Raw genomic sequence first — 17,211 nt, forward strand, 5'->3', positions numbered from 1 at the left:
ATAAATTTTAAGGTGTGGAAGGATGGTAGAATAATACAAGATCCTGGAGCATGTGAATCTGTTTTCCTGCACCATCCCCATCAGGCCTGATATTGGTACTTGCTTGAATTCTTACTGATTCCTTAAACTTCATTCTACAATAGAACAGTTTCAGCTTTGGAAGCAGCTGATGACAGATGTTTGTAATAGACCCTAAAAAGCCCTCTGAGTCTGTTTAATATGACAGCTTGGGTGTTTTTTCACTGAGTTCTTATGACCTAAATTCAGGGTTCTAACTATCATAAATATGCCTTGTGGTTTAGTGAGTGTCTTCCTGCTGAATTCAGCATTCACTGAATTCAGGCTTCTCCAGATGAATTCAGTCTGGCGTTGTGGTTTTGTTTATTTCCATACTTTAGGAAGTTTAAAAAAAAAAAAGAAAAAAAAGTTCTCTTTCTCTCCCTGGCAGGGCTCTGAGTAGCCCAAATTTCCATAACCGCTCTGGAGAGCGTGCATTTGCCAGAGCTCAGAGGCAGGGCTGGTGTGACAGGGCAGCGGGTTCGCCTGAGCAGCCCTGCTCGCTCTGGGGGGGGCCGGCAGGGTGCTCCCTGTCTCCTTAAGTGCTGCCTTGGAAGCAGCCCACGCTGGGCTGTCTCTCAGGGCAGCTATTGTGCTCTGCCCTTCTTTGCAGTGGAGGAGATTGAACAGATGAACAGCCTGTTCCAGCAAAAGCAGCGCGAGCTGGTGCTGGCCGCGTCAAAAGTGGAGGAGCTCACCAGGCAACTGGAGATGCTGAAGAACGGCCGGATTGATGGTTACCACGACAACCAGTCGGCTGTAGCTGAGCTCGACCGCCTCTACAAGGAGCTGCAGGTAACGGGAGGCCAGCCCGTGACCCTCCGCTCTTCTGGGCTAGAAGTCGCTTGGGTTGTTTCTTCCCTGGCTGGGAAGAAATGGCGTTGCTCCTGTTCCTGCCAGGGCCGCGTGCTGAGGATGGAGCCTCAGCTCTGCTGGGCTCAGGGTAAAGAGAGGGAGGAGCACGCGCTGTCCGTACCTTTCCTTTCTGTGAAATTTGGAGCCTAACCGAAGTTTTCTCTGGAGGGAGAACATGACTTGACTTTTTAGAAGGCTCTTCTCTTTCTAACGGTTTCCTGTCCTCGATCCTGGAAGTGAATTTGTTTTTATTTTGGTTGTTTTCCCCCTCCTCCCCCACTGCTTTGTGAATTTATTCAGTTGAGGAACAAACTGAACCAGGAGCAGAATGCCAAGCTGCAGCAACAGAGGGAGTGTTTGAACAAGCGCAACTTGGAGGTGGCGGTCATGGACAAGCGTGTTAATGAGCTGCGAGAGCGGCTGTGGAAGAAAAAGGCAGCTCTGCAACAGAAGGAGAATCTACCAGTAAGTGTGGGCTATTTAATAACTAAAACAGTAATTCTGTGTCTTGTCTGTACAGCCTGAAGGAAAAACTTGCCTGGGGGGAAGGCTGTTGAGATGCTGGAGTTGTTGTCTTGATCCATATGTAGTGGAAATCTTGTATTATTAAAGTCCTTTTCATGGTACATTAGTGTTAACCTACTTACTCTTTACATACAAGGAGTCTTATGCCGTCATGAATTTTATTTTAGGGTTTTTTTTGCTATTACTACCTCAGCTTTATAATTCTCTCAGCTTTTTCAAAAAAGCACTTTTGATATTAGAGTGTCATTTGCTACTCGTTTTATCCTTTTTGACTTCTGTTTCAAACTCTATGAATGGATACTGCAGAGTAAAATTCTTTAAATTTTCTTTTTTTTTTTCCCCCAAGGTTTCTTCAGATGGGAATTTACCACAGCCAGTGGCTTCTGCTCCAAGTCGAGTGGCAGCAGTAGGTCCTTATATCCAATCCTCTACTATGCCACGTATTGCTTCCAGACCTGAGCTTTTGGTGAAGCCAGCATTTTCAGATGGGACACAAGCTTTGCAGGTGCCTGATGGGCCACTGAAAACACAAACATTGCCCAATATGAGAGCTGGGAACAGTTCACAACCTAAAGCTCCTGCAGGTAATAGCTTATCATTAATATTTCTTGTTCAAACATGCTTTGTTTTCTTACCTAACAGTTCTGTTTTGATGTTTTGGGTTTTTTTAAAGCAAAGCATTATTTGGGATGTCAGTCTTGCTACTTGCAATATTTCCTGCACCAGTGAATATATTTTCTAAGCACTGAGATTCTATGATTCAATGTTAAAAATTTAAGTAAATCTATTAGTGAGTACTTTGAGTTGTTATACAGTGTGGACCATAGGAGGATTTCTCTATAAAGTAATTATTTATTTTAAAGTTCTCCTAAAAACTATTTAACAGTGTGTTTGAGTTTCTAGAGGCAATTTTAGTACATACCTGATGCCTGGATCTAGAAACTGGCAGTGCCAAGTTTTCTGATTGTGCATTTTGGAGATGACCTATGTAAAGAATTAACCAACATGACAAATTTTGCAAAGGAGGCAGTTGCTTGCAGTAGCACAGAAATAGCAGTGAAGTTACTGGCTTGCTGGTGAGGTTTGGCCTCTCCTACTTGGGAGTTAATGGAGGTTTGTTGGCTTCTCTCTGGCTTTTCTCCTATGAGAGACAGTTCAGTTCAGTAAGAGAAGTCTAAAGGAAGTTTTAGAGAGTTGTAAATATCTCTTCTGTACTCTCCTGGGAGAAGACTCCCTTTTCAGCTGGTAAAGAAGTGAAACATTGGTCTTCCCAAAAGCAAGAAATGGAGACTGAGCTTGTAGAATAGTTCTGTTTATTTTCTATCTCCCTTCCTCCATCTCCATTTCTGGCAGATACTAAAATAACCATTGCACAAAAGCTGTTCCAAGTGTCTCTTACTGTGTTGGAGAATGGAGGATTGTTTCTTTTTAATTGGTTTGCTGATCCTAAAACTGCTGGAGAGGAATTCAAGCTCTGGGCCACAAAGAATTTGAATTTTTGCTAGAGAAATGTGTGGTGAATTAAAATATCCCTTCTTATTTTTTGGCGCTTGGACAGAAGGACTTATTTCCTAGAGAGAGTTTTTGGTACTTTGTCAGAATGAAATTTTCTGCTGCTGCTTATTATTACTGTTTGAATTTAACACTACAGAGGTTATTTAGAATTTAGTAGAGAGAATCTGGTGAAATACTTAATGGGGGCTTGCAAGCGTTTTCTAAGTAGTTTTTGCAGATCTGGATGTCTACCTCAGTGAATGTAAAGATCAGCTTCAGTGCAGACCCAATACGTACATTAAACACACGGATGAATTTTATCCTGTTTTGGATATCCCTGGCAGGGTCTGTTTATGCTTTAAAGCATCCTGTTTTTCTTTACACAATATATCTTATTTTATACTTAACATTGTATCACTTAAGTTAGCACAGATACTCAAGGAAAGTTTCCTACTAACTGGAAACGTGCCAATCTGGAGAAGTTTCTTTTTTGAATGCTTTAAGTGCAGATGTGTACTGTGACAGAGTTTTGCTGCTGCTTTTGGTAGTTCTTGAACTTCATTTGCGTTTTTATTTTAAAACAAACAAATGAAAATATCTAATGATAGGTTTTATAGCAGTTAACCTCTGTGTGATGCTTTTACATTAGGTAGACCTGACTCTTACAGAAAAAGAAACCCCTATTTGTAATAAGTTAATAAAAACTACTATTTTAGCTTAATCTGTTCCACTTATTCTCTCCTAGGTTCTGTGGTCCCCAATGCAAAACCTTCCCCATCTGCCCCTGACTGGAGTAGTTCAAATACAGACAATCATATTAATCAAGGATCAGCCTTGACTTCAGGAAAAGGAATTGTGACAAGTGAAGGACAAGGTATGTTCTTGTGTGCTTGGCTAACTTTAAATTTGGAGAATCTAGTTGATGATACCTCTCTTCTAAATGCTTCAGTAAAAAATTGAGAATTCATTTGCAAGCACCAAAATAAAAAAAAGAGTTGTCATTGCTTTGCTATGATATTGAAGGGGTTTTAAGAAGAAAGAAACCAAACCCACACCCCACTTCGGGTGATGAAGTAGATCCTGATTCTTTCTTACATGCCCCTGTTGAATTTGCATAATACAGCATTTGACAGGCCCAGGGGCCCTTAGTGCAGAGGTAGGATGGATGCAAAAAGCATCCCCTGCGTGCATTGTGGTAAATACTGCACAGAGCAGGACTCTAACCCCTGCAGTTGTGCATCCCTCCTGAAAGTTGTCTCCTCTCTCTTCAACAACAGCTGAAGGAGAAGCTTTTTTACGAGACAAAGAGAAGAAGGTGCGTCCGTTCTCCATGTTTGACTCGGTGGACCAGTCTGCTGGGCTGGGCACACTGAGGAAAAACCAGAGCAGCGAGGATCTCCTGCGGGAAGCACAGGTATGGAGGGAGCCTGGGCTGCTGCTTTCCATCTGCCAGGGCTTACCCACACTGTTCTAGTGTGGCTGGCAGAAAGCTCAGAAGTACTGAGGTCAGCTTTTAAAAGACTGCTTCTGAGGAGAAGAGTCTCTTAGGCTCTTAATGGCAATCCGTAACTCCAAATCATTCTCTGCAGTCACTTTTTGAGAATCTATGGCTGTATTACTAGTAGGAGTGTGTATTTTTTTTCCCCCAGAGACACAGAGACATTTGCATGTTTGTTTTTTTCCAAATCATCTACATACTTGTTTCAGTCTTTAATACAACTGTGTTCTTCAGGTGTTCCCACCTAAATTTTGGCACGAGGGCAGAGTTTGATCAGGTAGAGGTGAAGTAGCCTACAACTGGAGATGACAAGTGCTTTGTTGGAGAGAAACCTCTTGCTGAGTGTCTGATATCGCCAGAGAAATTACTGTGCCTTGCCATTGCTCCTGTTCTAAACATAGCTGTTACAAGAAAGAATTAAGAGAATAGACTCAAAGTATTTACAAACATCAGCAATGACAAAGTGTTTCGAGCCATTTCTTCTTGTTTCTGATGCTGTTGTAAACCTTATTACAGCAGCAGTAGATGTAAGATATCGTGTCATACTTTGAACCTCTTTGGTCCTTCACAGCAGAACTCTTGAATTGTGTTTTACTGTTCTATCCTAATGAAAGCTTTTTGTGTTTCAGACAACCAATAAGAATGTAACCAAGGTGCCACCACCTGTCCCCACTAAACCAAAACAGATAAACTTGCCTTACTTCAGTCAAGCCAGTCACCTGCAACCTGCTGATACAAAGCTGGATGGAAACCTGCAGAAGCTGCCTTTGGCTATTGCAGCCATGGGGAACAAGCAAAAAGCAGTGGCACAGCAGCCTTCTCATCCTTCTCAGCAGATACAGCAAAGAATTTCAGTACCTCCTGCTGGTTCTTCCACTAGCCAGGATCAAATTCTTCCTTCCTCCAAACAGGAGAATCCCCCAGCAGCAGCTGTGAGGCCTTTTACTCCTCAGCCATCCAAAGAGACTTCACTGCCACCATTTCGAAAGCCTCAGACCGTGGCTGCAAGTTCCATTTACAGCATGTACACCCAACATCAGACTCCTGGGAAGAACTTCCAGCAGGCAGTGCAGAGTGCGTTGACGAGGGCGCAGACCAGAGGACCACACTTCCCAAGCGGTAAGCATGTGGCTCTCTGCCTCTCTTCTGTTTGATGAACCTCAGATAGGTGTTCTTTCCACCCGGTCTGCGGGTATGAAGCTGTTCTTCAGGGGAATTAAGTGGGTGAGGGCAGCTGTAAGATTCTTAGCTGGATCTTCCACGATGCCTAACTGTTAACAAGAAGTGCAGAACGTGTCTTGGCTTTGCGAGATAACTAGTGGTACATCTGGTTACCAGATTAGTTCAGTTCATTTTTTGTATTCCGCTTCTTTGCCCCGTATAAGGAATACGCAGCCCGATTCACCTTTCTTTGTTGTTGTTTTCTTGTTGATCAAATATTCAAACTTGTTCCCCCCACCTCTCTCTGAACTGCTCCACAGTGTATGGCAAGCCCGTGATGGCAGGAGCCGGGGTACAGAGTCAGCTGCCGCAGACGGAGAACGTCTACTCCAACCTCCAGGGCAAGCCAGGCAGCCCAGAGCCCGAGGTGGAACCGGCGGCCTCCGCTCACGAGAACCACGAGGCGGAGCGGATACCCCGTCCCCTGAGCCCGACCAAGCTGCTGCCTTTCCTGTCCAACCCCTACCGCAACCAGAGCGACGCCGACCTGGAGGCGCTACGGAAGAAGCTGTCCAACGCGCCCAGGCCGCTGAAGAAACGCAGCTCTATCACCGAGCCAGAGGGGCCTAATGGCCCCAACATCCAGAAGCTGCTGTATCAGAGGACCACGCTGGCTGCGATGGAGACGATCTCAGCCCCGTCGCATCCCTCCAAACAGACGGCACCAGCTGCCGGGCCTGAAAGCCCGGTGGAAATCCCAAATCCTTATCTAAGCACGGAATCGGAAAAAGAAACAGCTGCTTCCGTGGCAGAACCAGCTATTGCGGAGGAGACAGAAAGCGCAGCAGCAGAGCAGAGCGAAGCTGCTCTTCCCCCCGTACCTTTGGACCCTGTACCCGAAGCTGTATTGGACAGCGATGAGCTCCCGCAGCCCAAACCAGAAGAGCCAAACCTAGAAGCTCCGCTGCCACTGGAGGTGTACATGGAAGAATATCCTCCGTACCCACCGCCTCCCTATCCATCAGGGGAGCCAGAGAGTTTGGGAGAGGACTCGTTCAGTATGAGGCCTCCTGAAGTTACTGGACAGTTTTCCTTGCCTCCTGTAAGTATTGGCTTACAACTGGGGTGTCCTGTCAATAAATCATCTCAAGGGCTGCCATAAACCCCGTGCATTGTGTTGTAGAGCTCAGGCAGACGTGGGAGAACAGTGACACAGTCTAGAAGTCTCTCTGTGGGTATCTGTTCCATTTGCGTGATGCTCTTATCTCCAGACTGCGTAACAGTAATGAGAAGTCTCTCTTGTCCCTAGAATTAATGACATAATGAAAAGTTTCAAGTGGAATACACAAATAGTAAAACTCTACAGAGCTGTAAAGAACATTCCTTATAGAAATCTGCCTACACCCAGATTTTACTTCCTTTTTTAAGAAAAATTAAAGCTGATTTTTTTTTTTCCTTGAGGTACAGATACAAGCATTTTCCACTGTTGCTAATATGAGCTGAGGACTAATTTTCTTAATCCTGGATTGCATTTGTTTATCTGAAAGTGCCTTGCTTGAAAAATATGGAGGAACAGACTTCTTTGGTTTCTGCCTTAAAAACTCATTTGTAGACATCAGCTGTTTGTACTTACACTGAATTTCTTTGAAATCTGATTTAACATCAGTCTACTCTCAAGTTGCATCAAAATGGAGCCTCTTGGGGCTGGGAGGAGGCAGCATTTTTACCATTTTATTTTGCACGTTTGTATCTGTGCGTGGTATGATGTTATCTCACTGTCGTAGAACGAAAATACCGAATGTTTTTGGTTTCTCAAAGACTTGCTTTAAGAACCTATCAAGAGTAGGGTTTTGATAACCTGATACATGAAAGTCGTTTTTCCCTCTAGCACTTCAGTGCACAGGAGTTAAAAGGTTTAAAAGTGCTTTTTAACCTTGTAATTTGTGTGTGGAGTAGATTTCGTGTATTCATGCTATAAAGTTTTTGTTCTTGCTCCATTTTACAAGGAAAATTGAGTGGTAGGATTTCCTGAATTGTGAGAACTCATTTCTGCTTGGTTTTGTAATAATATTGCAATGATGAGAAGAAACCAGCCCAACTTCTTGATTTCATATTTAAATCTGTGGGTTGTTCTGCCAGGTTCACTCTTGATACTTCACTTTTGATACTATGTACAAATCTACAGGCAGAAGAGTATTTCATGGGAATCTCTACTTACATATCTTATCTCCACATGCCTGCTCTTGCAGAATATGAGTCAGCTCTATTCATCTTTGCCTGGACATCTGTCAGAAATTTACATGCCCTCGTGAATGGTCTTATTTCTGTTGCCCAGGCAGCTGGGCGAGCGCTGAGCTAATGCAAGCGTGTTCCCTAAAGGAATGGGTACAAACTCAACTATAGAAATACTTGGTTTCCACTGTCAATGGGAGCATCTAAAGCAATTCTGCACTTGGTTCTATATTTTTCTAAAACCATTTTCCATCACTGTTTGCTCCTGCTAACCTCTTCTATACTCACAAAAATGTTAGGAACTTTGCATCAGCACTTAAAATAGTGTGCTTTGTGGAGTGTGCTGCTTGGTTTGTCTAACAGACGTGAGAATTAATGGCAAAATTGTCCAAACAACAAGAAAAAATTTCATCTTTTTGTGATCTTTGGTAGTTTTGCTACTTTGTTGATGTTTGATCAAGGTAACTTCTGTATGGGTGTTGAATAATGACCTTGTCCAGAGATAAAGGCAGAGATCTTTAATGATATGCTTAAACTAACATATTCATAATGGGTTTGAGGATTGGTAAAAAATACTATAAATTTCCTGTGAAACACTTTTCTAGTTGATAATTTCTCTTGTCATTCCCAAATAAGCAGTTTTGTATTCATCTTTCCAGGAAAGAAGTGCCTGTAACTTGTGTTACCTTTTCACAGGGGAAGAGGACAAACTTGCGTAAGACTGGCTCTGAAAGGATTGGGCATGGAATGAGAGTGAAATTCAATCCCTTGGCATTGCTTCTGGATTCATCTTTGGAGGGGGAGTTTGACCTTGTGCAGAGAATAATTTATGAGGTACAAACACTGATTTGCAAGACAAGGAATTTCAATCCTGGTTGGAACTAGGAAGTCGTAGCTTTTCTGGACTGGTGGAGAACCTGGATCTGTGTTTGAGGAGATAAATCCTAACAGGTTCTAAACGATCGTAATTAAAGGCTGATTTTAAGTGTGTTAAATCCACAGAGGATTTTTAGCATCAAGACTGTAAATTTGCAGGACACCTTTTTCTCCTTTTTTATGTAGTGTTTCATTCCCTGTCTGGCATGTTATCAGATAATTTGAGTGGCAAAATCCATGTGAACTTTGCTCACAGTTTAATTAGACATATATCAGAAATTTGTTAAAAGTACTTTTAGTAAGTCATCAGGATCCTGTTTTTCTGAACCACATTGTTAAAGGGAGACTGCAAGCTTAAATATGATTCTTGGTGCAAAATCGGTAGTGGTTATGGTCTTCTTGCTCATGTCCTTCCTAGAAATAAATCACAAATTCATATTTCAGACTAAGATAACTGATTTTTGTATGAGAAGAGGTGTTTATTCAGAGCGTTTCACCTGAATGTGATGGATTCCTTTCTGGCTGGCCAGGTGGAAGATCCTAGCATGCCCAATGATGAAGGAATTACTGCTCTGCACAACGCTGTGTGTGCCGGGCACACGGAAATTGTGAAGTTCCTGGTGCAGTTTGGGGTGAACGTGAACGCTGCAGACAGTGATGGATGGTAAGGGTTTCATTAAGTGGTTCCTTGTGGATGTTCTCCACAAGAATCAGGACTTGGGAGCTGCTGCAGGTTCCTCAGAATGTCCCTTGCTTTGCTCCTGTGGAGCTGGCAATGAGTTTTCTTTCCAAAGCGGAGCAGCAGCAGTTCTCTGTGGGGTATCATACGGGACTGGGCAGATGAGAAAATAGGGATGTTACAGCAGTATTCCCTGTGTGGAAAAACCATTGTAGGAGTGGACACAGTTGTTAGGAAATTGCTATTTCTTGGAGATTATTGAAGACAGCTTATAATGAGCCTTATGCTGAAATTCCCTATATTCTCTGTGAGACAACCTAAAACTTAGCTGTGCTCTAGCCCTGAAAACTCTCCCCAGTTCTTTGTCCAATTATCAGCCAACTTGAAACCAAAACAAAGTGGAAAACCACAACCTTCAAACAAGGCTTGCAGCTGATAATGTGTTAAAGTCCTTTTTCCAAATAACTAGGGAGATTCCTTATGGAAGGCTGGTGCAGGGCATTTTTCTGTTATTTCTGCCTATAACAGGAGTGCTTGAAGCCTAAAGTGATTAAAGATGCTTGTGCTCCGTCAGCCTGAGGTGTTTGCACGATGATGTGCACTTGTCACGAAGTCAAATCGTGAAGTAATTATCTAGATTGTAAGAAGCATGATGTCAGATTTCTGAGTGGGTTTTTAATATTGATTAAATTTTTAATTTTTAGTGCCGTAATGAATGTTCCCAAAATGTTAATAGATTATAGAAAGGTAGAGTAACTGGAGATCTGTGTGGACACTCAGCTTTTGGGCTTAAGCAGCTCTCAGTGGCTCCTGCTGCCCGTGAAGAGCGATTGCTCGTGGCGTGCTGGCTTCGGTGCTGCGCCGGGAAGCCCTCAGCAGGGCAGCGCTGACTGCCCGAGCTCCTGCAGGCACGGACACTTTGCTCCCAAGGCTCTGAGCGCTGCGTGGGAGCGAGGTGCCATCCTTCCGTCCCTGCCTTGCAGGACCCCTCTGCACTGTGCAGCGTCCTGCAATAACGTGCAGGTGTGCAAGTTCCTGGTGGAGTCGGGGGCCGCTGTCTTTGCCATGACCTACAGCGACATGCAGACGGCCGCGGACAAGTGCGAGGAGATGGAGGAAGGCTACACGCAGTGCTCGCAGTTCCTGTACGGTGAGTGTCGCCCCCGGGGCTCCCTGCCGCTCTCAGCTCACTTCCGCACGAGGAGCGGCGAGGTGCACCCTCGGCTCAGGTTCCTCTTGGAAAGAGAGAGGTTTTGGCCAGCTTCCTGCCGCAGAATGAGTTCCATCGAGATGAACTTCGTAATAGTCACCCTGTGGAGGAGATCCGAGTTACAAGAGGTTTCCCTACGTTAAAAGCTTTGAGTGAAGCGCGTGCGTTGACAGATTCACCAATTAGGTGAATCTTGCCCCAAAGAACAACTTCTGGGTGAAAACAAAAGTGGTATGGATATGTCAGTAGGCAGTTCATAGCTGTTACCTGGTGTCTTGAAATGAGGAGTATTTCCTACTGTGCCAGAACCAGAAAAGTATTGCCAAGTTCCTGCCTTGGTGGATGTTAGCAAGCAGTGAATTTGGCTTTAGCTTCCTGACTTTTTTCTTCACTTGCATTTAAAAAGAAATCCCATATTATATTCAGCCTTTATTCCAATAGTAAGGCTACAGAGATGCTATCTTTGAATGGAGAAAACGAATTCCCCCTAGGGTGTGATGAGTATTAGTCAATGAGGTTTTACATTACTTTACTGTATGTTTTGTGTGTAATGAGGTTTTAAATTACTTTGCTCTGTTCTGTATGTAGCTCGTGTCCCCTAGGCAGGTACCAGCTGGTGTCATCTCTCTGCGAGTGGTTGGAGTAACAGCAATGTAACGCAGCAGAAAAAGCTGTAAAACTGCCTTTCTGCTTTTGTGGCACAGGCCAGAGCTGAGTTTCTCTAAGCTGCTCAGCCCGGAGATTTCAAATCAGTCTGTCCAGCTGTCCTCACTAAGGTCAAAAACTGTGTCTTTGGTGCCAAATACATAGTTTTCTCTATAAAGGGAGGAAGCCTTTTTATCTGACATCAAAATTTGTAGGCTAGGCAAAATTCCATTTGTTTTTTTTAATCCAGACTCTGAGGGAGGTCGTCAACACTAAATACTCAAGGAAGATTGTAGGACTAGATAAAAAAACAAAACAACTTTAAACTGGTTTTAACTCAGATACTAATTAAGAGAGAGTATATTTGTGTTGAACAGCTCTTGAGGGATTTCTTTCAGGAATTTGTCTAATTCTTGAATTCAGGTAAACTGCCCATGAGAGCCTGTGGAAAGGTGGTCCATGGTCTCATTATATACAGCATGAAGAAATACATTCTTCTTTTTTTTTTTGTGTTTTTTTTTTTTTTTTTTTTAATGTCCTGCCATCTGGTGATTTCACTTGATACTCTGTTTTTTGTTGAGTTTGGGATTCTTTTGTTTTATGAAGTACTTTCTGATGGGTCCTGAAAGGACTGTCGGGCTTTGGCCTATTGCCAGTTTTTCCAGGTTGAAACCACTGAAATTATCTCTTGATGTGTTGACTGTTCAACTCTCGAAGTTCCATATTGTTCCATCAGAAATTAATCCTATGGTTCTGGCTGCCTTTAGTTACTGTAAGAAATTATTCCCTCCCTAAAACTGCTTCTGTAAAAGAAGTTTGGGAATGTGTATCTGTTTCCAGAACTGCACTAAACCGTCTCCCTCTCAACTCATTATTAAGCTAATAAACCCTGGTGTAATCAATTGGTTCACTTAATCTTTTTTTGTTACAAATGATGTCCAGTAACAAGAGGTACAGGTAGGTTTAAATAAGACTGATCATCCTTTAGCATTGATTAAATGACAGGTCTGTTGCTGCTTAAGTATGGAAATTTTCACTTTCTTAACTGTAATGGCAGTGCTGGCTCTGCCCCACTACCCTGGTGTGACTGTTAGCACTCTTAGGACACCACGTGCATTGTGTGAATCGTTGTCTGCTTTGGTGCTCGGTGCTCAGTCTTCCCTTTCCAGGCTGGTGCAGGGCACGGCTTTGGCCAAACCTCTGACTGCACCAAATGCAAAGCAAGGGAAGAGCTTCTCTGAGCAGAGCTTATCATGCACTGGAAGTAATTTAATGTTATGTGCTGAGCTGGTGTAGAGAAGTAAAGAACTTGATTTGAGCAGATGCTTCCTTTAGCAGATGTAGGTGGTGAATAGGTACGTGATGAAAAGGGAAGGGACAGGGTTTGTGAGACAGCGTGCAGTGTCCTCTCTGCTCCTGAAAATACCAAAACCAACAACAACAAAAGCCCCAGTAGGTAATATTTTAAAATAATTACCTAAGAGAAAATCAGCTGCTGTACAAACTTAAGATACTTTTTCCAGTTTTCTGCCTGGAGGCTGAGGAATATGTACAGAAAGAAGAGTATCATTTCTGGCTACAGCTGTACAACTTCTGAATAACCCCGCTGGGTGTATCTGTGTACTCCAAAACAACCTGGTCCAGAAATAATTTACCAGATTTTTATTTCTGAAGGCAGTGTTTAAAACAAGAAAAAAAAAAATTAGAAATTAAGAACTACTGAGATAACCAAAAGCAGCTGCAGAGGAGCAGGCAGATCTCTCAAGTACAGGTCTGAGATGCAGCTTGCTTTAAAGTTCTGAAATAAAGTGACCCAGGTGGCAAACGACACCAAAGGCATTAAAATGGCAATGGTGGTCAACCCAAGCAGGTATTGCTATCTCTCTGTGACAGAAAAAGATTGCTGTTGCACTCAGAGTACAGAAAGTGCTTCTTGCTCATCACTTAGGTCTAGAAAGTATGAACTCAAAACCAGAATCTTTTATCAATTTATTTTATCTCTCCATTTGCCTTGTATTTTTTGAGCATGTTCAAGGAATGAATCTGTCTGCTGTAAGTAACTTCACAAAGCCACTTCTTCCAGGGCCAACTCTGGGTAGGCAATAAGGTGCCAAGTAGGTAGGAATTCGGGGTTTTTTTTCCTGGACTGTCTTCCAGTAAGAACAAAGGTGTCTTTCCTCCTGCTGCCCTTTTATTTATATATTATCTTTTCAGTAGAGCTGCTCTGTGTTTTCGATGTTGCAGGAGTGCAGGAGAAGATGGGCATCATGAACAAAGGAGTGATTTACGGGCTGTGGGATTATGAGGCTCAGAACGATGACGAGCTGTCCATGAAGGAAGGAGACTGCATGACGATCCTGCGCCGGGAGGATGAGGAGGAGATCGAGTGGTGGTGGGCACGGCTGAATGACAAGGAGGGCTACGTGCCCCGAAACCTGCTAGGGGTGAGTCCTGGCTGCTTCCAGAGCCAAAAAAACCCCACCCCAGGATGTGGAGTGTACACAGCATTGTATTCTCATTGGATCTCTTGCACTGAGGTGCAGCTTTAGGAGTCAAGAGGAAGGAGTTGACATTCTCCATCTTTATTTAGGGAGTTGAATCCCTTGGCAGGGTGGGTTTAACACCCTCTGTTTAAGGTACTTAACACAGATGAATGGGTGCACGAAAGAGAACATGTATCACCACCACAGCAGGCCCTAATACCAACCTTGTCCCACCATCTTAGAGGAAAAAACCCTTTTATCCAGACATGACATGTGAGTAAGATTTTTCTTGACCATGTTCTTAGGCACATGGGGTGATCTGGGGACTTTGGATAGGGCCAGGAACTGGACTCAGTGATTTCTTGGAGGGTCCCTTCCAACTGTGAGGATATTCTCTGATTGTTTGAGAACAAAGCTAATTTCCCATGTTTCAAAAAAGTGATGTACTGGTACAAAGGGCCTTCAGAACTGAAACTTACATGAAGAATGAATAACAAGTCCTTCCCTGTGTACACAGGGCACCTTTTGATCCAAGGAGATAACCTAGATTTTTGCAGTATTTATTTTTTTTTTTCTAGTATTGGAAAACAGATTACATTTCTCAGTAAAGGCAGATCTTTGTTTTCTCCTATGCTTTTTAAGTAACATTTAACGGTATGTTCAAGGCCTTACATGAATGGCCTCTCCTTCTCTCATCACCTTTAGTATTGCCTTTTATTAAAAACAACTGTGTACAAATCAGATACTTTCAATTATGTCCCTGTATTTCTCCTCATAGCTGAGTTGCTAGAAAATGATGGCAGATGGACATATATATTAAAATTCCATTAAGCTTTTTTCTACAATTCTAGCTACCCTGGTGCTGGAGATAAGAGGTTCTTCAAGATTAACCATTGTGAATTTTAGTTGATTGATGTATGATGCTTGAAAGAGGCTGAAGCTCCTTCCTCATGCAGATAATCCTTGCTCTTTAAACTGGTTGGATTTTGCAGAGCCACTCTATCTAATGCAAAATCAGTTTTCATATCTGTATCATTTCCAGGTCAGGCCTACACACCATGTACAGTAAAATCCTCCCTAACATAGTACTCCTGCTCAGTTTTTTTCTTTTCCAAAGTAAACATTTCTAAATTGAGAGCAGCCATCAGCCCTGCCCAGTAAAGTTAAAATGGCAGCTTTCTGATTTTTGCCTGCCCCAGGGTGAATTGTGCATGTAGTGCTTGTTCATAAGCTTGGCCTTTGACCCTGAGCACAGGTGTGTAAGAACATAAGGAATGTCTATGCTTGTAGGGAAAAAAAAGCAAGCACAAGGCAGCACAGCTTAAACTGGGGATCAAAACTTACCCTTGTAAGCACAACACAATCCCAGCAGCATCTTTGTGGAAAACCACACAGTATTTATTAACTGTGACGCTCCTGTGTCTGTTCAGTTGTTCTAGTGCTGCCACTGAAATACCCTGTGGTGATTCTCCAGAGCAATTACTGGCCTCTTAATATAGCAGCTGAATTCTAGTCTATGATATTCACCAAAGAGGAAAACATTTCGTAGATGAATATATTGTTATTTTTGTCATAGTTTCTTTATCCTGTTGCAGTCAGGTGTACTGAATAAAAACAAGGATTAAATTATCTGTATCAGCGCTGTTCCTTTCTCAGTGACTCCCTAGCTCCCTAAGCTAATAAGACAATACTGTCAAAGGGAGTCTTGAACACTGTCAGGTGTTATGACACTGTAACTGACTGACTTCATCTCTAAGAGATCACAGCAGGCTGAGACAGACCGTGTGGTGAAGCTGTTGGCCTTGTCTTAGTCACTGAGAAAGGAAGAAAGCCAGAGTCTGGTTAAAGGGAGAAGGGAGCAGCTTTAAGGAGAGCTTTAGATGGGAAAAGCTGTGATGCAGACATGCATTGCCTTTAGAGCACGGAGGATTCCTCTCTCCTAGCTGTATGAAGTACATCCCCCTATTTTCATATGCCAGTGGCCATGCTTTCCAGAGCAGTACCTGTTCCCTAAGCCCTTCCAAATGGGAGCCAACAGCTTCCCAGGCAGCTGTCCTTGCTGTGTGCTGTCCCAAGCTGTGTCCTGTCAGTTGTCCCCTGCACCCTGTGTGTGTGGCCTGGATGTGAGCAGCACATGGCCCAGGGGCCAGTTTCCTGCTGGGCAGGTCATTCATGGAACTGGCCACCCAGCCTCCACTTCCTTGTCCTTCTGCAGACAGGTGTTTCCAGCTTGCCCAAAGCTATACTGAATATATAGAAGGTGATAGGTGAGAGAAAGCAAACCAGACTCGGGAGCTCTCTGGTCCCATTTATGAAACAGGGAAGGATCCCACAGTTCACAGAACACAGGAGTCTCCTGATACACAAAGCCACGTGCTTTTCCTGGCCCACCCATCTGGGTAGAGCTGAAAGCACTCAATCCTGTGCTGTTCAATGCCTTCCTTTTGTACTGACACAGTTGGTATTTTTTTAAACTTGTCTAAGACTGCTAAATTCATATTTTGTCAGTGCCCTGGGTGTTCTTTATAACACTGCTTTTGCTACTATGGATTACATTAGAATTGTAGCACCAAAGAGAGGGCTTTTTTTGTTCTTTTATTTTTTCCTTTTTAAAAGAGTAACCTTTTAAAGTACTAAAATTTTAAACCTCATTTCTGTTTTACCCTCAGCTGTATCCAAGGATTAAACCTAGACAAAGAAGCTTGGCATGAAATAGTCCAGAAGCCAGATTCTTGAAGTACTAATCATGGATAACTTACAGAAAAAAAAGTCCATTTTGTGTTGGTTCCAGTATCATGAGACTTATTTCAATGACAATGTAATTTGAAAGCTATGAAAAATGTGCTTTGAAAACAAATGAAGGATTGATGCATTAGCAAATGGATGAGGGCATTGTACAGGATGAAATAATGCTTACAAGCAAATGAAATTCTGCTGCCTTTGGTCGAATCGAGCCATTATGTTCAAGTACCCGCCCAGATTTCTTCAAACGTGGCAGAAGAGAGTTTCACTTTTTTTCTGCATTAAATACAAGGACCTTTTGAATTAGCCACTGAAGGAGTCATCATGATACAGACAACTTGGCTTTGTCCAAATTTATCCTGAGGCTTTTTCCAGATGGGAGAAATTAAAATATGTGCACAGCACCCAAATGCTTATTGCTGGAAGCAGAATGTTTTTCACAAGAAGCTAAAAAAACTGAAGTGCATCTGAAGAGTGACAACCACATGACCAGTCCATTAAGCAATAACTTTAAAAAAAAAAAGCTGTAGCATCTTAGAAATTCTATGTATTCAAAATATCATGTGCTGTAACAGAAATGTAGTTTTAGATTCCTCTTTTTACAAAGAGCCTCATGTATTTATTGTATTTTGTACTTTGAAGACTAAGTGTAGAAACTGTGTAGTCCTCAACAACTTACTTGTTTTTACTCCACTTGTTTACTCCAACATTAAACTTTTTTCTCTTAAGCTTTAACTCTTTTATTTTAATAGTG

The 17,211-nt window shown here is 42.8% G+C and overlaps 1 protein-coding gene across 2 annotated transcripts in view; it reads left to right on the forward strand.

Moving 5' to 3' along the window:
• The window catches only part of TP53BP2 (tumor protein p53 binding protein 2), a 51,807-nt gene extending 34,622 nt beyond the window's left edge, over positions 1–17,185 (forward strand). For both annotated transcript variants that reach the window (XM_040059628.2, XM_040059629.2), the window contains exons 7-18: positions 671–852; positions 1,213–1,377; positions 1,784–2,021; positions 3,677–3,805; positions 4,209–4,345; positions 5,059–5,548; positions 5,911–6,692; positions 8,519–8,656; positions 9,229–9,362; positions 10,361–10,527; positions 13,477–13,676; positions 16,385–17,185. In XM_040059628.2, coding sequence (XP_039915562.1) covers positions 671–852; positions 1,213–1,377; positions 1,784–2,021; positions 3,677–3,805; positions 4,209–4,345; positions 5,059–5,548; positions 5,911–6,692; positions 8,519–8,656; positions 9,229–9,362; positions 10,361–10,527; positions 13,477–13,676; positions 16,385–16,426 — 2,804 coding nt within the window. In that variant the 3' untranslated portion in view covers positions 16,427–17,185. The remainder of the gene's footprint in view (positions 1–670; positions 853–1,212; positions 1,378–1,783; positions 2,022–3,676; positions 3,806–4,208; positions 4,346–5,058; positions 5,549–5,910; positions 6,693–8,518; positions 8,657–9,228; positions 9,363–10,360; positions 10,528–13,476; positions 13,677–16,384) is intronic.
• Positions 17,186–17,211: the final 26 nt, after the last annotated feature.

The sequence above is a fragment of the Hirundo rustica genome, chromosome 3, assembly GCF_015227805.2.
Source record: "Hirundo rustica isolate bHirRus1 chromosome 3, bHirRus1.pri.v3, whole genome shotgun sequence".
NCBI lineage: Eukaryota > Metazoa > Chordata > Aves > Passeriformes > Hirundinidae > Hirundo > Hirundo rustica.